Genomic DNA, 25,251 nt, shown 5'->3' on the forward strand with positions numbered 1-25,251 from the left:
TGTGCAGAATTTTAAATGGCTTACCTAGAATAACAGAAATTCTGGGACAGGTGCAAAGGTAGAATCCAGCTCTATAGAGCAGCATTCAACTGCCTTAGCCGTGAGACCATGTTTTTTCTTCCTTCATAACCCTGCCTCATTCACTCCTAATCTGTGCAACAAATAAAACAGAAATCATGTCCACAAGCTCCTTGACCAGGCAACCTCAACTTGTCTCTAGAACAGGTCCTTCTAGAGCACTGAATAACATAGGAGTCCCATGGGGGAAGGGAGGAAAGGGAAGGAGACAGTATTCAGAGGTACTGTAACCGTTAAGGCACAGGCACAAAGCAAAATTCAGACTGCAGAGACAACTAGTTTTGACCTTTCTAATTTCTAAGCATTTGATTTTGTTTTCAAGAATGCTAACTTTTTTGCTTATAATGTTACATAAAAGAAGGAGGCACATAATCTGTACCCATATATTTAGCTACAAATTTTAATTCATGAGCTACTCTGTGCTGAAAGTACAACCTAAAGCTGAAATCTGGATTTCAACCTATAGGGCAGAGTTAATCCTTACCAGTGATCAATTGTAATAACGTCTCTCTCTCAATCCAACTATAAAAATAATGACACTGTAACACAATACATAAACTCCCTCATATGATCACTAAAGCACTTCATGCAGAAGGTATGGCAGACTGGCACCTTAGAGAACTATGACAGTAGCTGACAAGGTAGGCTGTTGTCTATGAAAGTACATGCTTCTCCAAACTTTCTAAGGCTGCCTGTACACAGTGTGGAGGCTGCTCCAATGTGCTGTAGTTACAGCATGTCAAAGCAGACTGAGTCTGCTGGAGCATGGTAATTACCATACTCCAGCAGCCTCCCATGTCTCGTGCATCAGCGCCCCTGAGCTTCAAACTGGTGACAGGGCTGTTTTAACTTAAGCTCGTTGAACAAGCTTTAGTTCAAGCACCCCCGCCACCATTTTGAAGTACAGGGATGCTGACAAGAGATGCTGCAGTGCTTTAATTAGAGTGGCTCTCAAAGTACCATCCATAACCCCCAGAGCATGTGTAAAAGTGCCCTAAGATGTTGGACAGATGGTAAGGCAGGGTGGCTTCAGACTAGAATAGCTAGTCACCTCCAATAAACACCTCACCTGTAAAGATTAATATATTCTAATGATAAATAATAATGTAATATAATCCCCAAGTATAAAAACAAATACAAATTGCTATACTTAATGAATAGGCATTAGTTTCAATTTACACGCATTCATAATTGATAAACTAGAACTAAGAGCATAAGATTCCTGTTTTTGCATTAAATAGGGGCTATTTTTGTTTTCTGTTTGTAAAAGCATACTGAATGTATTCAGGACCAAGACAAAGCTATTCTGTTGCATAACAACTATATACATAAAATACCAACACTCCTTGCCCCACATAGCTCTTTCTTGGTGACACTATCTAGCCGCTTACCTTGCGCAAAGCATTTTGGGTGTCTTTTGCCAGCTCTGGAGTTGCAATAATAAATACCCCAAGAACTAACAATCCTCCTGGGAGCATTCTAGACACCTTACAAAATAAATAGAAATGCAAGATTAAGTATTATCATCACACTTTTATGAACTTAAAGAAATATACCTCTGATTTATTATGCTAAGTCTGTTCTTGGTGGGGGGGCAGTGGAAGGCAGGGAATAGAAACAAATATCCAAACATGAGTGTAGCTTAAACTGCAAGAATGAAGCTAGTTTAGTTAGTAAACTTCCCATACACTGTTCTCCCAGTTTATTTTATTTCAGGCAAATTTCTGGGCTGAAAATCCATAAGCTATATGGCTTCAAAAAAAAAAAACTGGAAATGTATTTTAATTTTATTCAGAACAATTTGAATTTTTGATTGACATCTACAATTGGCAGTTCATAAGGAACTGTGTTCATACAAAGAAATAGGGTATAAAATTATGAAAAAAGAAAAGACTATTTCCTTTCATACTTTTTTAAAATTATGAAATTGTGCTACCTGACTAGCATGTGTTGTCACCCATTCTTCATCAATATCAGCCAATTTTGCAGGACAGTAGCTTTCCTTCTGCTCTTCTTTTGGAGGTGTTCTAACAGCCAAAATCACATAATCTCTTTGTGGGGAGCACTTTAAAGACAGAGAAAGGGAGGAAAAAAACACCAAAATGAGGTTGACATTCAGAGCCAAATGTAATGACCATAGTACTTTTAAGTGTTGTCCAATGTATATAGTTCATATCTATAATGCTCTATTAAAAATGCATTATTTTTTCTTCTTTTGCCTATAACTATCCACATTTGTCTGTATATATATTTTTAAATAGTAAGACAAGCAGGTTACAGCATATGCAGGAGGTGGGAGCCATACAGATGTTTCAAATTACATACAACTTTACATTCCAGCAAACATAAAAAACTTCCAGCTTTAACCCTGGTTGAAGCAGACAGAATTAGGACCCAATATATATATGTCCCCCATGAATTAGCCAAAATGCTTAATTCATGACTTGTTCCACAAGAAAAACAACTCTGTTCAGTTTCAAGTGTGCCATGGAGAAGATGACTCGATAGTATCATGTTGTCATTCATGCAGACAAAACTCCAGCTGGTGAGCCTGAGTGGCACTTCAATGCACCCACAACATCAGAAGTGGTTGTCATTCTGGCTGGTGAACAACATGGCCATTGAAACATTGTGTTGCAACTCAGAAACAACTCCCTCCAGAAAACTGCTGAGACACATCGATCATATGATGCACTTCAGTATCCACTAATTTTCTGGAAGGGTGATGATGGCTACCATTTTGAACTGCGACAAACAAACCCAGCAACAGGCCTGCCAACTCAAAAGAAGATTTCTGCCATGGACTTTTATGCTTACAGGATGATACTGCAAACTAGAAGTTTCAATCACATCTTGCGATGCAAAGAACTCTTCCACCAATTTGCTGTGGACATGCATGCCAAAATTGAAGCAGAAAGATTGAGATTCATTCGAATGAACCAAAAGAAACTCAGAGCTGAAAACTATGTTCACCTCAGGGATGCCATGAACAATGACGCAGATGCTGCCAATATTGGCCAATTGGTCATCTTGCCTTCCAGTTTCACAGGTGGGCCTCGCTACATGCATGAGTGCACTCAAGATGCCATGACATATGTGGGAAACTATGGCTGCCCTGATTTCTTCATTACCTTCATCTGCAACCCAGCTTTGGCGGAAGAGGCTAATGAACTGATGCCAGGCCAAAAACCACAGGATCGGCATGATTTGCTGGCAAGAGTATTTCGACAAAAAGTGAAGGCATTAATGAATCTCATCAACAAGGGAAAGATTTTTGGAGTCACTCAGTGCTACATGTACACAACTGAGTGGCAAAAAATGTGGCCTGCCACATACCCACATTCTGCTGTGGTTTCAGGATGAACTTCATGTCTACAGAGCGGATGACATCATTAGTGCTCAACTTCCAGATCCAGAAATTGATCCACCTCTGTTCAGTATCGTCAAACCACAGATGGTGCATGGTCCCTGTGGAAGCATCCACCCAAACTCACCATGGATGAAAGATAATAAATGCACAAAAAGGTTCCCACGCTATCTTCTGAAAGAGAGACAGACTGGACAAGATGGATATCCTCTATATCGTCGGAGAAAACCAGAAGATAGTGGATTCACAACAACCATCGTAGTTCATAGTTCTGAGGTTCAAGTTGACAACAGATGGATTGTTCCATACTGTCCTCTCATGACTCTTCAATGCACACATCAATGCTGAGTACTGCCACTGTGAAATCAATCAAATATGTCTGCAAGTATGTCAGCAAAGGATCTGTGAAAATTACAAACAGGCTTGCCAGCTCAGAGGATTGCTGGAGGATGATACACACTGGAACAGCACATTAGAAGAGGCAGCTGCAACTCAGTCACCAGGGATGCTGCGAAACCTGTTTGCCATCATGCTGCAGCATGTGGCATGTCAAATCCTCAACAACTATGGGACAACCACAGGGAGAATCTGGCAAAGGATATTTTCCATCAGGCATGAGTGCAAAATCCAAACCTTGAACTGGACTACAGTGATGCCATCTTCAATCAAGTTCTCATTATCACTGAAGACAAGATCAAGGCTTTGGGTGGCTCTGACCTCAAAACCTGTGGCCTTCCTGACCCACAATGAGATAATAATGAGCTGATAAATGAAATTTTGAGAGAGCGCAACTACAACATTGACCAGCTTACTAAACACATGCAAGATAGTGAGCCAAGTCTGGTCCCAGACCAAAGAGAAGCCTTCAACAAGATTACTAAAGCAGTTTTCAATGTGAGTAGTGGCATCTTCTCTCTGGATGCTCCAGGTGGAACTGGGAAAACTTTTCTCCTCGATCTTCTTTTGGCCAAAATCTGGCAGACAAACAGGATTGCCCTTGCAGTGGCATCATCAGGCATTGCTGCCACACTGTTGCCAGGAGGAAGAACAGCTCACTCAGCCTTCAAGTTGCCCTTAAATCTTGCAAGTGCAGAGGCACCAACCTGCAACATTGCCAAGGGTACCAGCAAAGTAAAGGTCCTGCTGAAGTGCCAGCTCATTGTCTGGGTTGAGTGCACAATGTCTCACAAAGCTGCTTTAGATGTTCTTGATTGCACCCTCCAAGATCTTCAACATAATGACAAAACAATGGGAAGAGTGACTCTGGTGCTGGCTGGGGATTTTCAACAGACACTGCCAGTCATTCCACATAGCACCAAAGCTGATGAACTACAGGCCTGCCTCAAAGCTTCATACATTTGGAAAAACATTCAGCAACAGCCTCATGACCAACATGCGACTGCATCTAACAGGTGATGCATCTGCTGGAGAGTTCACTGCAAGCCTGCTCAAACTGGGAAATGGGGCCATAGTATCTGTGAATCAGGATGGAACTCTCTCAATTAATAACATTGGAAAAACAGTTGCAACATTTCAAGAACTGAAAGAGGCAGTTTTTCCAACTGTTGCACATCACTTTCACGACCACAAGTGGCTATGCCAAAGAGACATCCTGGCACCAAAAAATGATGCAGTCAATATCATAAACAAAGACCTTCTTTCTCAATTGCCTGGCACTGTGCAAACACAGAAGTCAGTGGACACTGTCCCAGATACCAATGAGGCAGTCAACTTCTCAGAATCTGGACCCACCAGCACTCTGCAATGGAACACGATTGGCTGTTAAGAAGCTCATGCCACATGTCACTGAAGCCACCATCATGACTGTCCATGCAATGGGAAAGGATGTCTTCATTCCATGCATTCTAATCATTTCCTCTGACCTGCCATTTCAATTTAAACGGCTCCAGTTTCCGATCCACCTCAGTTTTGCCATGAGCATCAACAAGGCACAGGGACAATCATTCAAAGTTGGCCTCAACCTGCAAAACCCATGCTTTTCTCATGGCCAGCTCTATGTTGGTTGTTCCAGAGTTGGCAATGGCAAAAACCTTTTCGTCTTGGCAGCAGATGGCAAAACATGCAACACTGTCTATCCTGAACCTCTACATGGATAAAAAAAGTGTCAAACACCATCATAAACTGGGATAGAAAAATGTGATGTGAAATCCTCAGTGCTATGCTAAAGTCTTGCAAAGTAAACAAATAATTCTACCTCACAATTCAGTTAAAACATTTAAATGTTCAACTTTTATAGGTTTTTGGTATGACCAAAAGCTCACAGTGTCAAGCTGTATCACACAAGTAAAATAGGGTACAAAACTAAACACATATACACAGCTTATTAGTAGAGGGAAATAAGAAAGAATGAAAATATATTATTTATAAAACATTAAAATGTGATTACTGCAACCCGTACAAAGCTGGGTACTTTGGCTAGTATATGCTATAACACAGAGGTGGGCATTCTAGCTGGCTGGTGGGTCCCCTAAAAAATTTAGAAAAATAATTATTTGCCTGTGGCTGCCTGTCAAAGATAATATGGCGCCAGCAGCAGCAGGACCCAGGAGGAGCCAGGGAAAGGACCCAGTGGCATAGCAAGAAGCCCTGCCAGAGCCCACCCCTGGGAACTAGGGTGGGAGTGTGGAATGCTGCATACTATAGGACCAGGTGGGGACTGGCCCCGGTCACTGCCACCACATGCAGCTCCAGGGACTACAACACTCCAGGGACTCCAAGGACCCACTCCCCCCTAGTTCCCAACTGCAGGTACACACGCATGTACCCATATGCTCCCACCTCCACCAGTCCCCCAAACACATGCACACCCTCCTACACACACTCTCACCCCACCCACCATAACCTCCACCCTAACCACATACCCCACAGCCATACCCATCCCCCAGACACCCACCTAACCCCACCACAATATACAAGAGTAAGACTGTATTTTGAGCTATTATGCAATTGTCTCTAGATACACTATGCAAATATACATAAAGCAGAACAAAAATATTTTAAAATAAAATTAAAATAAGTTAAAGTAATTTTTTATTTTTCAGTGCATGATTTTTTTTTTTCCCCTGGTTTCAAGAAGGCAGCACCCTCCCTCCCAAGAGGACTACTTCCAGGGCAAGGGGAGAGATGTCCAGTGGCAAAGGTCAGGAGTTAGAGGTGGGACTTCCAGATCCAAGATGGTACCCAGGAGGCAGGGCACCCGTCAAGGGGTAGGGCTACCCTTGCAACTCTCAACAGTTCACCAAAACTCATTAAGTGGCCTTCCAGCCAAAATAACTGCCTACCCCTGCATGAATGAAAATAAAGAAGTGAAATATAAAAGTGCTGGTGTTATATCTTCATAGTCACATGTACCAAACCACTTGGAAAAACAAGTTGGAAATCCAGCTGAGCCTGTCATTGTTTGGAAGTGAATAAACTGGATTCCCCAAGGACACTTGTAAGTTTCTGTATAAACTCACTGCCTGATAAATGTTCAATATTATATTTATGGGCTTAATCCTACACTATGAAAATCAACTAGAATGCTTTCATTTTCTTGAACGGAAGCAGAGCAAACCCCTAGTCAAACATATTATTAATTGCAGTTACACATATCCACTAAAGAGGCCAACACATGCTTACATCAATATAACACACTTACCTGTCCTATCAGCAGGCCAGTGGCAAAAACCTTTGGCTTGGTGCTGAGGTTTGAAAGATACTGTCCAACAGTTTCTTCCACAAAGTAGCTTCTTCCCATTACTACAACTTTGCAACTCAATTGTCTTGCTTCAGTCTATGAAATAATTAAATATATTATAATGACCCCAGCAGCAGTTAAATTTTTTTAAACTTGAAGCAACCCTCTATATTTTTATAGGGGTGCATCAATAAAGATTTTCTTGGCCAATACCAAAAGCCAATTATTAACCAGCCATGTCGGCTGATACCGATCTGATAGCCAATTTACGGAAATGCAACCGGGCAGCATGGAGAGCAGCACCCTGAGGGTAAAACTGTGGAGGGGAAGGGACATGAGGGAGTGAAGAAGCATGGGAGGGGACAAATTGAGGCCCCCGCAGTTAGGAAGGGAATGGGGCAGAGGCTGGGGCTAGAATAAGCTTTAGTTCAAGCTCCAGCACCACCATTTTTAATCACAGGGACACTTTTAGGAGGAGAGCCAAGCGGGGCAAGGGCAGAAGCAGGCTGCCCACTGTTGGCTCAGGGCTCTCCACCCTGCTGCCTTTCCCCCAGGAGCCATGCACTGACTGTGTGTCCCCTGCCTGGCCAGAAGCAGGAGGCACAACTTGCTGCCACCACTGCTGCCAAGTACAAAGTGGGCACATAGCCAGCATGTGGCTCCTGGGCCAAAGGCAACACAGTGGAGAGCCCCGAGCCCACAGCAGGTAGCCCGCCTCCACTCCACACACAAATTTTGGGGGAGACACATGTCCCCCACGCCTTCCGAAGCATGTGCAGCAGGAGCCAAGCTTCCCAGACAAGCCACTTGCAGCTCAGTCCCACAACCCGCCCCATTTGCACGGGGCCTGCCCCAGCCCCACTCCCTCCCCCCACTCCTTAGTGCCCCTCCCCACCCTACCCCAGCTGCCAGAAGCCCACAGCTGGGCTGCTGCGTTTGGGGGGACTAAGCCCCATTAGCACCCCCCCTCCTTCCACTGCCAATGATGGGAGATCAGCCAGGAAGGGACTGAGGCCCCTGTCACATATTACACTTAAAATGCTATTACCCGTTCATCATGCCATGAATAGTAGCTCAGCCACATGTTCTGGCAATCAATTGTGCAACAAAACAAGACAGTCACCACAAAAAAAAATGCCACAAAACTTGTATTACTTTTATGGCTGATTTCTATAGGACCTTAAATTAAACATGTATCATAGAAATTTTACTATACGGCCTGATGCCAGCTGCGTGGTGGGGCTTGGTTGACAGATTCGCCCCTCCACCACAGTTGGCAGGATGACAGCTGTGTGATCCAGCCCTGTATTGGGCTGCATCCCACTGTGATCAGGATGCTGAGTTCAAGGGACCTTATCAGATAGTGCACACTGCAACCCAATAGGTTGACTACATTGCCCTGCAGCTCTAGTTGAGGCTAAGTAGCCAGGCATCTGACAAATCCTAGCTAACAGGACCCTGGGATAGGGGAACCCAATCACATGTTCTCATGCACTGAGACTTCTAAAAACCATGTGTACAGCCTGGCTGCATATGTATAAGAGTTGCTTGGGCATTCAGGGATGAAGTCAGGAATCCCAAAGCACAACTGGAGTTGCAGCTCCAAGGGACATGAAAGGTACACAAGAAGGGTTTCAACAAGTATGTCAGTAACAAAAGGAGGATAAGGGAAAGCTCCCCCCTTACTGAATGTGGGAGACAACCTTGTGACAGAGGATGCAGAAAAGACTGAAATACTAAATGCCCTTTTCACCTCCGTCTTCACAGGCAAGGTCAGCTCCCAGACTACTACTACACCTGGAAGCACAGTTTTGGGAGGAGGTGAGCAGCCAACTGTGGCAAAAGAACAGGTTAGGGACACCCAAGGGTCCTGAGGGAGTTGGCTGATGTAACTATAGAGCCACTGGCCAGCATCTTTGAAAACTCACGGTGACTTGGAAAGGTCCTGGATGACTGGAAAAAGGCAAATATAGTGCCCACACTTAAGAAAGGGAAAAAGGAGGATTCAGGGAACTACAGACCAGTCAGCTTTACCCCACTCTCTGGAAAAATCATGGAGCAGATCCTTAAGGAATCCATTTCTAAGCACTTGGAGGACAAGAAGGTGATTAGAAACAGTCAGGATGGATTCACCAAGGACAAGGACAAATGCAAAGTCCTGCACTTTGGACAGAACAATCCTATGCACCGGTACAGGCTGGGGACTAACTGGCTAGGCTGCAGCCCTACAAAGAAAGGACCTGAGGGTTATAATGGACAATGAGCTGAATATGAGCCAACAGTGTGCCCTTGGTACAGAGAAAGCTATCAGCATACTAGGCTGCATTGGTAGGAGTGTTGCCAGCAGATTGAAGGAAGTGATTCTTCCCCTCTGTTCAGCATTGGCTGTGTCCAGTGGGCCCCCCACTACTTATGTGGACTCTCCATCCTTGGAGGTTTTTAAGACCTGGCTAGACAAAGCCTTTGCTGAGGTGATTGAGTTGGGGCTGGTCCTGCTTTGTGCAGGTGCTTGGATTAGATGACCTCCTGCAGTCCCTTCCAGCACTCATTTTTTATAGCTGGAGGGTGCCATTAGAAAACAGTCATCTTGGCTAGGCACTGGTCTGCTGATACTACTACACCTTCACCCTGTGCCATACTGTGATGCTTCTCCTAAAATTTGGGTTACTAGATTGTGTGCCCTTGCTGCAAAGAAGGCTACTGGCATACTGGGCTGCATTAGTAGAAGTGTTGCCAGCAGATCCAGGGAAGTGATTATTATTCCCCACTCTTTGGCACTGGTAAGGCCACATCTGGAGTCCTGTTTTGGGCTCCCCACTACAGAAAGGACGTTGACAGATTGGAGAATCCAGTGAAGGGCCATAAAATGCTTTGGGGTGCTGGGGCACATGACTGCTAAGGAAAGGCTGAGGGAAATGGGCTCATTTAGTCTGGAGAAGAGAAGAGTGAGGGGGGAATTAATAGCAGCCTTCAACTACATTGGGGGGCGTGTTCCAAAAAGGATGGAGCTAAACTGTACTCAGTGGTGGTAGATGACAGAAGAAGGAACAATGCTCTTGAGTTGCATCAAGGAAGTTTAGGTTAGCTATTAGGAAAAACTCTCTCACTAGGAGGGTAGCAAAGCACTGGAACAGGTTACCCAGAGAAGTTGTGGAGTCTCCATCCTTGGAACTTTAAAGCCTTGGTTGGGATAGTCTAACTGGGACAGTCCTGCTTTGAGGACTAGATGACCTTCTGAGGTCCCTCCCAACCCTCACTTTCCATGATTCTAATATTCACAACACATAGGGACCGACCCTAGGATCTGTGAACTTCTCAGCTGATCTGCAGCTGAGACCTTAAATACTGTATGTGCAGCTGGACCATACAAAAAGTTTTCTGACATCTTGGTGCACAATACTTTTGGACCAGCCCAAGTGAAATCCTGGAACTGGGACTCCCAATGAGATAACAGATTATTGGTTCCAGCCCCAGAACTATACTGGGATGTCAAACAAGCTCCACCGCAGTCCTGGGGCTGAGACTGATCACTGATAGCTGGTCCCAGCCCCAGAACCACATCACTCTCAGACTGCCCCAGTGCAGTTCTGGGGCAACCATCATGTGATGGTACAGCCCTGGGACAACACTGGTTTATGCTAGGTTGCGGGCACCCCGCTTTCAACTTGCTGCAGGGGGAGTCCAGGATCGTGAACCCAGGCCTGCCCTGGCAAAATAGCCTGATTGGGATCTGATCCCAAATCCCCAAATCACACATACTGTTATACACATGTAGCAAGGCAGGAGGCGCAATTGTTGGGACTAGGAATCAGAGCCCATTGTGCCATTAAATTAATGTGTGCAGAGCCTGAGCCTGTGCTTCTCTCCTCGTGCTTTGTGGCACGCGCATTCAGAGTTGCTGAACTGATCTTTGCATACTTGCACAGCTGTACAGAAATGCAGTCTCTGAAAGAGGTGATATCTTTTATTAGACCAGCTAGATAGTGGGTAACTGCAATTTATTATTATTATTTGCAAGCTTTCAGGCTTGTAAGTCAATAAAAAATATTTTTTGCAACTATTCGCAAGCTTTTGGGCTTGCAAATAAATACAAAAGGAACTTGCAACTATCTAGTTGGTCTAATAAAAGATATCGCCTCTTCCTCAAGAGTTGTGGATGCCTTTGCCTCTAGACTAACACAGCTACAACCTGTGTCTCCAAAAGCCCCGCTGAAGGAGTTGAAGCCTACCTATGACTAAGCAGGAAGTTTAGACATTGCATTAAGATTTAAACGTCTGAAATGAGCGGGGGGGGGGGTTGTTAATTTTAATAGGCTCGTTTCAGCAGAGAATTATTTTGAATGCGACAATTCTACCGTCGTTTTTGCCCCCAATCACGAAGGAACTGGGCCGCAAGCCATTCCAGCTGCAGGAGCAAGGAGGGGATACACTTCCAGCCACCCCGGTCCAACCTACCCCCGACCGCGCGCCACGCTCACTACCTTCACCCTCAGCCCCGGAGACCGCTCTCGGAGCTCAGCCACACACTGATGTGTCCCAGCCTTACGTCACCAGCATGCGCCGGCCTCCCCGAGCGCTTACTAATGACATCATCCAATCGGCCCGGATACCAGCTATAAGCGCGGGAGAAAGACATTACTCCCCACCCCAACTCCGCCATTTTTGGTGTAGCAGGAGCAAGCCACTGCATTTCCCCATAGCCCGCACCTCACACGCGTCTTTTTTTAAATTTGTTTGCTTGTTTCAAGCCAGCAATACCCTAATGTTCGAGCTCAGGCGCTTTAAACCCACTGGCCGGCATTGCGGGCCTCACTCAAAATGGCGGGGAGAGCGCCACCCTCAAAGGCGGAAGTTCCTCTGCCCCACTTCCTGTAGACCTAGCTCCCGGCATGTCGCACGATACTGGAAGGGGAGAGGCGGTGTTCGCGCATGCTCTGTACGCTACCTCTGTCGCTGCCAGGCCGGAAGGCGGTGGGAAGCGGTGGTGGCGGCGGCAGCGACGGCGGCGGCGGTTGTCAGCCAAGATGGCGGCGGTGCTGCAGCAGGTCTTGGAGCGGGCCGAGCTGGCCAAGCTCCCCAAGCTGGTGCAGGGGAAGCTGGAGCGCTTCCTGGCCGACCAGCAGAGCGAGATCGACGGGCTGCGGGCTAGCCATGAGCGCTTCCGCGTGGATAGCGGTGAGCGCCAGGTGCAGGGAGCCTAGGGGAGTGGGCCGCGCGGGGAGGGGCCTGGTTTGTGGAAGCCGGGAACGGGTCAAGTCGGCACGGACACCGCCTGGTGGTGGCCTTCACAGCCGCTCCGTTCTTGCGGGCAGGCAGACCTCGGAGTAACTGTGGGAGGGAGCGGGTGGCAGGGCTCGGGCCTGGAAGGCAGAGGGCTGCTGCTGCAGGTTGAGGGCAACACTGGGCTTTTCCTGGCAGGGGTGGGGGGTTTGGGCCAGGGCTGCACTTGGGGTGGCCAGCGGCCCTGGGAAGGGACTACGGGGGGGTTGCAGCCACCCCAAAATTCACTGTGGCTCCCTGTATGGCAGCACCACCACCTGCCCCAAGTGCAGTTTCCCCCTGCCAGGAAGAGCCAGTGCCACCCCTGACCCCAGCCCACAGCAACAGCCTGCCCTCGCCCCCTGCACAGATCCAGGGAACATACGTGGCCCTCCCCCCATGCCTTCTGGGGTGCACGCAGCAGTGGAAACCGCCCCTCCCTGCACCCCCAGATGAGCCACAGCTCCATCCCGTGTCCCGCTCCATCCCAGCTGGGCAGCACCCAGCCCTGCACCTGCATCCCCCCTTGCCTCTTCCCCGTCCCTCAACAGACTTACCACCTAAACGCTGTTCTCCATCCTGCCAGGCTACAGCATTGACAGTCAGATCGGTGTCGGCCAATATAGCTTTTTAAAAATTGGTCGTCGGTATCGGTGCACCTCTAGAATTCTGTAAACTTGCATCTCTCTGTGTCTTGTTTTCACTGCCTGTGACGGGGATGCTTTTCCTGTCTCTTAGGGGTATTTTTAACTGAATTTGCTAACATCTGAAACTCTTTTGTGCCCCATTTTTGGAAAACTAGTAGTTTATATAATCATTGGTTTTATGAATAATTTGAAGACTTTCTAACCACCAAAGAATATCCGTTAGAATTTCTCAGTTGAAAAAGGCTGGTCGTTTTCTTTCACTTTATGATATAGAAGCAGGAAGAACTCTGTTATTTAAAATTGTAAGTGCTTTTTGAGAAGAGCATAGATAAGAAAATTGTGCTTTGTCAGAAATGGAATATTTCTCTCTTCTGTTGTTCCAAGAAAATAGTAACATCAGAGGATGTAAACCAGGGGTCATCATTATATTATCTGTAATATTTGCTAGAGATGCATTGATATGACGGTCCTGTATTGGATTGACAGCAGTATAAGGAAAAGGCAAAGGTGGCACTGGGAGGGGGGGTGAGAGAGCTGCAGCAAATTTTGGGGTGCCTGCCCCCCCATATCCCTGCTCCTAGCTCTGCCGCCACCTACCCCGAGTGCTACCCCAGCCCACAGCAGCAGTTCGCCCTTGCCCCACGCAAATTCAGGGGCACATGCTCTCCCGGGGTGCGTGCAGCAGCAGGAACTGCTCCTCCCTCCCTGTGCCCCCTCCCCCCCACCATGAGCCATGGCTCCATCTCACACCCCGCCTAGCTCTGCACCGCCCCCAGCCCTGCTCCGTCCCTTGCCTTGGGGGCTTCAATCTGCTACAGCCCCGCCCCCCCCAACAGGAGCTACGACCCTCTAACAGGGGCCAAAATCTGCCCCCGGACATTGCTCTCCAAGCTGCGTGACTGCATATCGGCAGTCGGATTGGTATCAGCTGATGTGGCTCTTTAAAAATTGGCTACCAGTATCGGCCCAAAAAACCTCTTTATCAGTGCACCCCTAATATTTGCTAAGCTTTTTGCTACTATTATTCTGTAGCTTGGCAAATATATCTTACATAAAACTTTTATTTTATTTAATAAAGAAAAACTAGAATTGCTACTTGTTATAGTTTATAGGTCATAAAGGTTTTCTTCTAGAAGTACTTTGAGCCATTTTCCAAGTTAAGCACTGATGTATACCCAATTACATGCAGTTTTAGAAATAAGCTATAGTGTTGTAAGATCTGTTAAACTAGCATCACCATGTCCAGTTAAGGTTACTGCTACTAAAACAGAAATAGTTACATAAGTACAAAAACTGTAGACCAGCTCTTTGCGCAACACAGAGAAATACAAAATAAACTTCTCATCAAAGCCGTAGAACAGCATAAACAATGCTGGCAATAGGTATCAATGTATCAGAAGGCTTGAAAAAGAAAATCCAGTTTTTCTTCAGATTCTCTGGCAATATTTCTGGATGTTTTCCTGATGGATGGTTTTCTGATATGGTGTTTGTGAAATAGCATTGACATAATGTGTCATTCTGCAGAACAACAATACTTTGAAGTTGAAAAACGTCTGGCTCAGAGTCAGGAAAGACTTGTAAATCAGACACAAGAATGTCAGACCCTCCGTCAGGAGTTAAATAAACTAAGTAAGTATGTAGTATTTAAATAAACTAAATATGTTGTATTTTGTAAGTTTTTCCTTAAATCTTCTGAAATTTTTTTGAAATGCTTAAAAATGTGTGTCAGATAAATCCATAAAATAAGTGTCATTCATAGCTGCACTCTACACTCAATTGCGCTGGAGTAAAATAGCCTTGTATATGTTAAAAAACTGAAGTTCAGATTGAGGAGATCCTTATTCCCAGAAGGGTTAGCCTGGAGACTCCCTAACATTGATTAGCCTTAGATTCTTTAATATTAATAAGAAAACCACTATGTTATTTAATTATTTTGTTGGAGAAGGAGAAATGTTTAATTCTTGTCAGACTTGAAAAACCATGAGTTAACTAAATAAATACTTCAGCTTCATTTTTTAACACTGTTTCTTACTGTTCCATATTATACCATAGATGAACAGTTGAAGTCCCTGAGTGAGAAAAACAAAGAACTAGAAGCTGCTCAGGATCGCAGTGCAGCTGTCCAGGTACAGGAAGTGCTGTATATAACCGTATAAAGCAGTAGTTTTTTGAATTATTTTGGAATACATGGTGAATGTTTTGTCTGGTGTCTGTTGGCAGTAACAACTTATCTGATACATTCATCAAGCATATAGATTAAAGCCACTAGGGCCTCATGTGCACTAACAACTTTTAATCTTTTTAAATATTTAATGCCATTTTTTGACCTTTAGCTCAGTTTAAGTAGCTTATATTAGTTCAGTTCTTAAATTTGTTTAGCTTAGATTCCTTAGGTCAGGTCTGTGGGGCTGCATTCAGGTAGCAGTTCAGGTCCAGGGACATATAGATGCACAGTGCCTCATTTGGGCAGCACTGCACCAAAGGTGCATGACAGCAAAGATCCAGGTGCATGTCATGGCACAGAGGTCTGGCCAGGTAGCATCATAGAGCTGGAGGCAAGCAGTTGAGCAGAGATGCATTTAGGAGCAATGCAGACTTGAAAAAATGACTGTAGGTTGCAGCCTTCTGTCTCCACATTGCCACCCAAATGTGACTGTACAGCTGCACACTCCCAGCTCTGTGCACTATGGAATGGTGCCTGGTTGGCAGTACCAGGTGCATGTGGCAGTGTGAAGCTGTGTGTGTGCATTTTCAGTAGCTCACTGGACTATTGGTGGGCCTGGTGCAATGGTTCCGTGGGCTGGATCTGACCTGTGGGCAGTATATTTGCTCTAAGGAAGTCTCGGTACTCAAAGGAGTGGCAGTAGTTCAGTAGGAGACATCTTTTCCTCTGAACTAGAACTAAGTGTATTTATTAGCATAGAGCTGTAAAACAATGGCAGATGCAAGATTCCATTTTTTTCTGAGTTAGTAACAAATTTGCTTGCACTATTCCCATGAGGTCTATTTTTAATATTTCCACTTTATCTTGCATGCCAAGATTGATAGTTTGGGGTGGTTTTTTGCCGTGAGCGTGGTTAGGATGACAACTTGTGCTTATTATCTGTGGATAATAATTTACTAGTAAGTTTTTTAAATAATACCCGTAGGGTTCAATGAAAACTAAAAACATTTTTGTTGTTTAATTTAAGAGTAAGCTTACCAGAGAAAAAGAAGAATTGGAAGCTGAAAAAAGAGATTTAGTTCGAACGAGTGAGAGACGATCTCAAGAAGTTGAACATTTAAATGGTATGACCAGCGAATATATTTAAAGCATAATGAGCATAGATTACTTTATGGTGCAAAAAACCCACCTCCTTCTAGGATTATACTTAAACCTAAACTGCATAAGGGTTCTCTCTACATTTTTAATGGGTAGTTCTTAGCATTATAGTAGAAGGGGCAGGGAATTAGTAGAGGGAAATAGAGAAAATGTAGGCCGTGTACATGATGTAGTACAGTGCTGTCTAGAAATGGCTGCGCTGGTTTCAGATGGGTTGGTATGTTCATACTGCCTAGTAGAATACTGTATACGGATACAGCTTGTTTTTTGGGATGTGCAGAGCTACTTCTCAGCTAGGATAATTATCCCAAATGGGTCAGTGTGTTATTGTGACAATCCTGGGTGTCTGCATTGGCAGGTGGACCTGCAGTCAGAGAAAGTCACAGAAAAATACAGTACCTTGATAGATCATATTAAATTGTAAAGACCTATTACAGCGCAAACTTGGAAGCATTTTTCTAAACTAACTTTCCTTATGCATAGGATAGCTGTTAATTTACAACAGTAACTGATATCACTTAAGTTTTTTTTTTTTCCTTCATTTTTTTTTTAAAGAGGATGTTAAACGTTTAAATGACAAACTCATGGAAGCAAATGCAGAAAAAGTTAAACTTCAGTTAAAGCTAGATGAACTTGAAACATCAGATGTCTCTGTGAAGGTGAGTAGTGTTTTACGTGTGCAGTAATAGCTGTAGTAGTGATGATTATAATTTCAACAATGTAGTTTTCTGTGGGCACATTTTAAAGTTTCTATTATTTTTGTATGAAAATCATTCTTCCCTCAAATGATTGACCATCCTTATTGTTAAATTAGCCCATCATGAATGTGTGGCCAAGGGTCGTGGCGTGGGGAGCACTCGCCAGCTGCATGGCATGAGGCGTGGCCTTGGGGTGTGCCTCACGCTATGTGTGGGGGGCAAGGCGCGCAGCTGTACAATGCTCCCCACATGGCACCCTGTGGCCACATGCCACCGCCCTCCCCACCCCGCTCAGCACACCCTGCTAGTTGCTTCCCATGGGGGGAGGAGGGTGCAGCCACAGGGTGCCACATAGGAAGTGGGCATGGGGGGGCCATGTACTGCAAGTCATTGGGCACCTTTGTAGCTGCTGAAAAGGAGAGATTTTCCTCACTTCTTTCTCCTCCCTGCACAGATCAAAGTCACCCCTGTGCAGGCCAGGGAGCAGAGCTGGAATGGTTCCACTTGTCCCTGTGGTATTGCAGATGGGTTGAACTGAAGAGAAATCCCCAACCCTGATCTCCTCTTCCCTCCAACTGCCTTACACAGACTGAGGTGGTCCCGATCTGTTCAAGGGGCTGGTGGTAGGGGCAGCACAGCTGGACCCATCCTGGTGCTGGGTTGAATCCAGCTATGCAGAATTGAGCCCCTGCCTCCTACACAGAATGGGTTTTTCCTGGCACAGATGTAGTCCACAGCCTCTGAAACCCCAAATAATAGCAGTTAATATGCTCACACAGAAAGGAAGGTTTTGCAAAAAAAAAAAAAAAAATTGTTACACATGCAATGCTACTTAGCTTTATCTGTTGCAATTTTATTTTTAGTACCGTGAGAAAAGGTTCGAGCAAGAAAAAGAATTGTTGCAGAATCAGAACAATTGGCTAAATGCAGAGTTGAAGGCTAAAACAGATGAACTCTTGCATATTGCCAGGGAAAAGGGAAATGAAATCTTGGAGCTGAAATGTAGCCTGGAGAACAAAAAAGAGGAGGTAAGATTACAAATGGAAAAAATAATTTTATTAATAGTAGTCTTTAAAAAAATTAGATCAAGACAGCAGTTTTCTGGAGTCTGTACTCTTTGAATGAATCATCTTTTGAAAACTAGATGTTTCTTGTAGATGTGTTCATGGGAGTGATGTCCTTAGGGAAATTTTGGCCTTTGTGGTGGTGTTGAACTTAGAAATTGTGAAAAATGTACATGGTTCAAAAAGCAAAATAAATATGGATCTATCCTCTGTCATTTACCCAGGTTTCTAGAATGGAGGAACAAGTAAGTGGTTTAAAACAAACAAATGAAAATCTACAGAAACATGTGGAAGATCTTTTGAATAAGCTAAAGGAGGTAAGAAGATGTCTTAAACTGTAACTTACTTTAATCTTGTAACACTAACTTTAGAATTACTTTTGATGATAAAGATTTTTATCAGCTATACTACCTTGCAGAAAATTCAGTAGTGTGTTCTCCAAATGTGCCTCATTTTGTAAATTTGTTGCTGGAGTTGCCAAAGTTTTAAAGTGATTTAGAATATTCTTCACAGTAAGGGTGGCCAAAATTTGGAATGGGCTTCCAAGGAAGGTGGTGCTCTTCCCTACCTTGGGGGTCTTTAAGAGGAGGCTGAATAGGCATCTGGCTGGGTTCATCTGACCCCAGCACTCTTTCCTGCCTAGCCAGGGCGTCAGACTCGGTGATCTGTTGAGGTGCCTTCTGACCCTAGCTTCTATGAATCTATGAATTGCATGTTGCAGTACCTGGGTATATCAGGGAGGGTTTCTATAGGACTGAAAAACAAATTAAGTTTATTAAGGGCAGCACTCTAATGTCAAACATATTTGATGGAGTGAAGAAGGAAGACCAGTTTTTTAAAAAAAAAAAAAAAGTTTATTGTATGTTAACTTCACTCTGACTTAGGACATGAAAAATTAAATACATGTGAAACAGAAATAATGCTATTACTGTTGTTCTTATTTATCAGGCAAAAGACCAGCAATCTGGTATGGAGGGAAGATTCCATAATGAGCTAAATGCCCACATAAAATTATCTAACTTGTATAAGGTAAGCTGAAGGATGTTAAATACGTTTGAACTTGACACTAGGTTCAAGGTTTGACAAATGGTGCAGATCAAAACATCTTCCAAGTCTATATTTCCACCTTTAGCATTTCATTAATATGAACATTGTGTTACTAATTTAGTTTCTTCTGATCAATGAGTAGTGACACTTTTAAATGATAAGAATATTATTATTGAAACTGAACGCCTATACGTAGTCAAAGTTTAATCATGTAAGGATGATCAACCTTAAATACTTAACTTGCTCTAAATTGTGATTTTTGTTTAAAGAGCCAATATAAACAGTAACATTACCCAAAGGAATAAATGCTAATATGTTTGAAGTAGTTTTAGGTTAAATGAATAACTGTATCCTTTTATGAGCATAGCAGTGGCTTGCCAAGTTAGTGACAAGGTAAGTAGTTTCCTACAAAAACTCATGCCTTTTTGAACTAGGTGCCACTTTCTGCTTGAATGCTTTAACTTACAAATGGGGAGTTGGTACGTCAGCTGCAAGATTCTTACAGCATTTTTTTTGAGAATCAATTTAATTTTAAACAAATATTTAGTTTTGGGTTGATTTTTGTAGCATTAACATTAAATACACAGTCTGGTCAATTTTGGGCTTCTTAGGAGCTACTTTATTTGTAATTGTCAAATAACAAAAGTAAAACATTTATTTTTAGAGTGCCGCAGATGATTCGGAAGCAAAGAGTGATGAGTTGACGCGAGCAGTGGAGGAACTACATAAACTTTTGAAAGAAGCAGGTGAAGGTAAGAAGCTGCATATAAGAATTAGAGAGCATGTTATTTCAGTTTCATGCTCCTATCACTTGACTTAACTATATTTCAGGGTTAAAGAAAATGTCTTGGTAGTTAGATGGGCATAAAAAAAATCCCATTATATGGAAGCATTTCCCATTTAAAATGTAATCAATAACATTTTCTTGCAGTAGTGGCTCTACAACTTAAGAGTAATTTCCCATTGCCTTCTAATAAACTTACAGATTATTATTATTATTTTATTTATTTATTTTTTTTACGCCTTTGTTATTTTGAGACCAGTCTGTTTTTTTTCAGATCGTCTCTAAATCTATTTGGACAGACTTTGTTTAACTGTCTCCTTCTAGATTGCTTTGCCAATAAAAGAACAATTCAGTTTTTCATTGTTAGCACTCATACATTCAGCTCAAAACCAAAATAACAGACATTAGTTTGTGCATTCTTCCTCACCCTGTGTTTCTGAAGTATTGGTCTGTTTTTTAGATACCTTTTAAGATGTTTTGGAATAATTTGCTTTTCTTAAGAAAAACAAGGGGTTTTTTATATATGTGTGTGTATATATGTATATGTATATGTGTGTATATGTATATGTGTGTATGTGTATATGTATATGTGTATATATATATGTATATGTGTAAATTTTAGCTAACAAGACCACACAGGATCATTTGGCTGAGGTGGAGGAGTCAAAAGCTGCAATGGAAAAAGAACTGAGGGAGAAGATTAGTAAGTTAGAGAAAGAACTGGTGAATGCAAATGAATTACTTTCTGCTACAAAACGTAAGGGTAAGCTAATATGTTTTAGAAGTTCATAAATGTCAAATTTTATACCTTAAGTAATCTTATAAAAGAGGCATTGCATTGCAATCTCTAAACCAAGTCAGTGTACTAAATCTTTCATTTAAAACTTTTTATATTTAGACATAATCTTAAAAAAATATTGACAAGAACCATTTCCTATTAGAAATTGCTATTTCATCCTGATCATTAAAGGCTTTTCTGTTCTGCAGTAATTTCCCATTAAAAAAGGGATACCTGGAGGGGGTGAAAGTTCCAGCTGCATCAGAACATCCCATTTTGATCTCTTTAATTCAATATATTCTGCTTTTGTATTTTCAAAATGACATTGCATGTTGATATAGGTACTTTGTCTTTAAAGGCTATTTTTAAAATATGCCCATTTTAGTTTCAGTTTAAAGTGTATCATTTATTCTTTTTGGAAATTTTTGAAATGTTCAAATTCAGTTATAGCAATGGGGGGTATAGGTTGGAGCCGTGATGGTCTAAGGACATAAGCAGACAAGGTTCTTTGGGTGAATCTGATATCTTTCATTAGACCAACTTAAATAATTGGGGAAAAATATTTTAAACAAGCTTTCAGGTTCAAAAACCCTTCATCAGGCTGAGGAAGTTTAAGCTGTTGGTGTGTGCTCTTCCTGGATGGAATGAAAAGTAAAGAATAGAAAGAAAATTCAAGCTTCATGGAAAAATACATCATTAAATAATGTTAATTTGCAGTGTAATATTAAGTGTGAGTGCATGCATGTATGTGAGCCAAGCCCTCGTATTCGCCATAAATTATTTATTTATTTATTTATCTCTCTCGGACACACGCATGTGTTATAGGGAAAATAAGTGTTTATTGTCATAGAGATTAACCTAAATATATCTGTGGGAGTCTACATACCAGTTCATTGAGAATCAGTTACTCTTGTATCTTTAAACTTTCAACAAATGTGACAAGTAGCATTTTCTGCTGTTTTATTTTACCAGAACGTTGTTTGCAGAAGTTCCTAAGAGAATTAGTTTTTGTTGAACTCTGCCAGCCATTTACTTTCATATTCTTCCATTTTTTGATCCTAAAAGTATTTTAAATTTCAAACACTTGACAGTCTAATTCCTCAAATGCTTAATTATACCAGACAAAGCACCGAAGACTATAATGTTGCAAGCAGTTTCTACTAGTTGACTTTATTGCTTTCTCTGGTTCCATGAATGCTTTTTTGAAATGAAGGTTGATAGCCATCTCTATAATATAGGTTGTCTTCAATCCTAAATATAATACATTTAATTAAAAGTGAAAATGCAAGCATGGGTGAAAGACATGCCCTTTATTCTATATTGTTTTGGATAGTGGGACAGAATAGCATTTTTTTGACAAGTGTGGGATTATAATCTTTCCAGGAGCCATACTCTCTGAGGAGGAACTGGCAGCCATGTCTCCTACTGCTGCAGCAGTTGCTAAAGTAGTAAAACCAGGAATGAAATTGACTGAGGTGAGTGGTGTTAATTTAGCTGTGTGGCTTAGAATCCCTGGTCAAAAGCAAACAGATTTTTTGCGGGGTTTTGTGTACAAAACCTAACACAGAGAGAGAGCGAGCAATGGTTCTCAATCTTGGTAGGCTCAAGGCAACCCTTTGAAAAATGCCAACTCTTAGCCATCTCACTCTTTAACAACAACAACAAATAGAGCAATTCAGCTCTTGAAAAAAATGCAGAAAGACCACAACCAGTCAAAATGTGTTTCTGTTAGATCCAGAGATTTCGAACAGAAATTAATTCAATCTTGTTTGAATCCTTAAGTCCTAATATTGAGTAGCACCCTGCAGCACCTTTAAAAGGATCTTGCAGCACACCACGGTGCTGTGGCACCCTTGTTGGCAATTCCTGAAGTACAGTCTAGATCTCATTGTCTAAATCTTAATTCAGTAAGATGCCTGAGTGCAATTTAAAATCAAGTGGATATGCTCTTATGCTTTAGTGTTTTGCTGAATTGGGCAGGTCTTAGTGATTTTAAAAAATTATTAATGGAATTTTTATGAAATATAACATTTGTAGAATTTCTTCACCATGAAAAATCATTTGGAAATGTTCTTTTAATTGTCCCTTAGTTTTGCAAGCCAGCATGTTTTATATCCATCACTGTTGAGAACCTACCTTTGCTACTTGCATTTATTTTGATTGGCTGGAACAAACGAGTGCTACTCAGGGTATGTTTAAAATGTTGCAATTTGTTCCGTCATGCTTCCAGAAAGGTTGGATTTCATAACAGAAAATTTACTTTTTCAATACTTTGATCCAATTATAGTTTCATTTCTCCAGTCATTAAAGAATGGCTGCAAAATATAATCTCGTTCCCTGTGATGCTAAACTTGTCATTTCTGAGGCCTTTGTTTTTTGACCCATCATCTGTAAAGAAGTATAATTTTTTGTCAAATGACAAGTTGATGTGTTTTTAGCACTTGTCCAATTTATTTTTTAGCCTTGAGGCACATTGCTGCAGTTGCATTGTACCTTGTAAAACTGTAAATTCCTAATAGGGATGATTACTTTGCTGTAATATTTTTTATAATAAATTTGTAAAGGTTAAGCTAGTTGGTTATTCAGAGAGAGAAGTTGAAAACATCCTGTATGAAATCTGTTAAAGCACAATGTAAATCAGTGTTTTGAATATGTGCATTATCTAACTGCTAGTAACAGGGTTTTAGAGAGATCTGTTTGGTATTAATTTTTCTTTTCTTGGTACAGTTGTACAATGCATATGTAGAAACACAGGATCAGTTACTTCTGGAGAAACTGGAGAATAAGAGAATTAATAAATACTTGGATGAAATAGTTCAGGAAGTTGAAGCTAAAGCACCGATTTTAAAACGTCAGCGTGAAGAGTACGAACGCTCGCAAAAAGCTGTAGCCAGTCTGTCTGCAAAGCTTGAACAAGCTATGAAGGTCAGTGTGGGCTTTAAAAAAGCAGGAGATTACTTAGAAAGATAATAGGAAACACCTCACCAAGCATGAATACTCTTGCCAAGTTCCATTTTGTACATTTACTAAATGTGTGTTTTGCAAAAGAATTTGCACTCTCCGGTTCTTGAGACATGACCGTTCCATTCCAGATGTATGCAGGGTTGTTTACAATTTTTTACACTTATAAACCAAAGTATGTTGATCTAGCCTAGGTGTGGGCATTCAAAAAGCCTGAGGTAGAATTGATCTAAGTTGCATTGTAAGCAGTGTAGTTTAGATTGGTAGCTAACACAACACACATTTGCCCTTTGAGGGAATGGAGCAAATCTAAGACTGGGTTCTGCCATTTTTAAACCAGTCTTTCTGTGCCAAACTTCTGTTATGGGCATAGACCAGTCTCTGATCACTTGTACCAGTAAATGTGTAATATCTGTACCTGGCCCTTCAGTCTTGAGACTGTTTCTGTGAATGGAGAACTGTTTATAAACAAGGCGTCACATCTCAATGTATAAGAAGTAACAAAATGGGGAGAAAAATGGTTGAGACAAAATAAGATTGGGATGTCCCATTCTCATTCATTACAATGGCAACTTTGGATACCTAGTGAATAGTTCTGTATTATGGTGAGCTACAAAAATTACAGCATAACTTAGAAAAATAAGCATTTGGCTTTGTGTTTTGATTGAATCCTTAGACTATATCTTCAGTCTTTTAAGGAATAAATAAATATTTGGTTGTTGGGTATGATAAGCTTAATTTTTACGTTATATTCTCTTTCCTGGGTATGATACGATTGCTGTAGCTTGAAATAATGATCACTTGTATTTCTGTGCATTTTTAATAAATGTTTGTTTATTAGGAAATTCAGCGATTGCAGGGGGACACTGATAAAGCCAATAAGCATGCCTCTGTCCTTGAAAGAGAGAATCAAAGGCTAGAAATACAAGTGAAAGACCTTTCACAGCAGGTTAGAAACTAAACTGTAACTCCTTGTTTTTGTTTTTTCTCTTTATCCGGTATTGTACTGCTCTTACTATGAGTGTGAAAACTAGTTCATTTCTTCATTCAGTTAGGTATCAGATTTGTGAATTGAGCTTCTTAGTTAAAAACATCTCTTCTGCCAGGGTGGTGTATATGTTTCTGCTTATAAAATTTCAGACAAATTTAAATTATTAGACACTCATGTTATCTTAACAGCAATGTTCTGCATATTTAACACAGAACATTGCAATATAAATCTGATCTGTGTAGAAATGGAAGGTTCAATGGCTTGAGTTCCCTTTGTGACAGTTAACAACTGAATCTGTCTTACTGCTTTTATTTAAAAAATGGAGATAATACTTGTTTCACTTAGTGATGATCAGTTCATGTTTCTAAAGAAACGTGGGTTCAATTTCCTAGCTAAAAGAGTGGCGTACACCCAGTGGAAGGGAGGGGCCATCACCAGGGAGGACTATACTGCAGTTGCTCAGGGATGCAGGGGGGCAGTCAGGAAGGCCAAGGCAGAGATGGAACTGGGACTAGCTTCCCGGATCAAGGACAACAAGAAGTCCTTTTTTAAATA

The 25,251-nt window shown here is 42.1% G+C and overlaps 2 protein-coding genes across 5 annotated transcripts in view; one reads left to right on the forward strand and one right to left on the reverse strand.

Moving 5' to 3' along the window:
* CUNH1orf27 (chromosome unknown C1orf27 homolog) overlaps positions 1-11,729 on the reverse strand; it is a 41,922-nt gene extending 30,193 nt beyond the window's left edge. Inside the window, exons 1-4 of one of the 2 annotated variants that reach the window (XM_019530998.1) lie at positions 11,624-11,729; positions 7,107-7,241; positions 2,015-2,143; positions 1,470-1,565 (exon numbers count right to left, since the gene is read on the reverse strand). In XM_019530998.1, the coding sequence (XP_019386543.1) occupies positions 1,470-1,565; positions 2,015-2,143; positions 7,107-7,205 (324 nt within the window). In that variant the 5' untranslated portion in view covers positions 7,206-7,241; positions 11,624-11,729. Of the gene's footprint in view, positions 1-1,469; positions 1,566-2,014; positions 2,144-7,106; positions 7,242-11,500; positions 11,579-11,623 lie in introns of those variants that run through there. The other variant, XM_019530999.1, reaches the window with a different exon arrangement.
* A 389-nt stretch (positions 11,730-12,118) lies between these two features.
* Positions 12,119-25,251, forward strand: part of TPR (translocated promoter region, nuclear basket protein) — a 56,663-nt gene continuing 43,530 nt past the window's right edge. For 2 of the 3 annotated variants that reach the window (XM_019531000.1, XM_019531001.1), the window contains exons 1-13: positions 12,120-12,320; positions 14,576-14,680; positions 15,104-15,177; positions 16,243-16,339; positions 16,929-17,032; positions 17,935-18,099; positions 18,360-18,452; positions 19,084-19,164; positions 19,847-19,934; positions 20,589-20,729; positions 22,128-22,219; positions 23,472-23,669; positions 24,547-24,654. In XM_019531000.1, the coding sequence (XP_019386545.1) occupies positions 12,170-12,320; positions 14,576-14,680; positions 15,104-15,177; positions 16,243-16,339; positions 16,929-17,032; positions 17,935-18,099; positions 18,360-18,452; positions 19,084-19,164; positions 19,847-19,934; positions 20,589-20,729; positions 22,128-22,219; positions 23,472-23,669; positions 24,547-24,654 (1,497 nt within the window). In that variant the 5' untranslated portion in view covers positions 12,120-12,169. Of the gene's footprint in view, positions 12,321-14,575; positions 14,681-15,103; positions 15,178-16,242; positions 16,340-16,928; positions 17,033-17,934; positions 18,100-18,359; positions 18,453-19,083; positions 19,165-19,846; positions 19,935-20,588; positions 20,730-22,127; positions 22,220-23,471; positions 23,670-24,546; positions 24,655-25,251 lie in introns of all 3 variants that reach the window. The other variant, XM_019531002.1, reaches the window with a different exon arrangement.

This window comes from Crocodylus porosus, unplaced genomic scaffold, assembly GCF_001723895.1.
Source record: "Crocodylus porosus isolate Cpor-Errol unplaced genomic scaffold, CroPor_comp1, whole genome shotgun sequence".
NCBI lineage: Eukaryota > Metazoa > Chordata > Crocodylia > Crocodylidae > Crocodylus > Crocodylus porosus.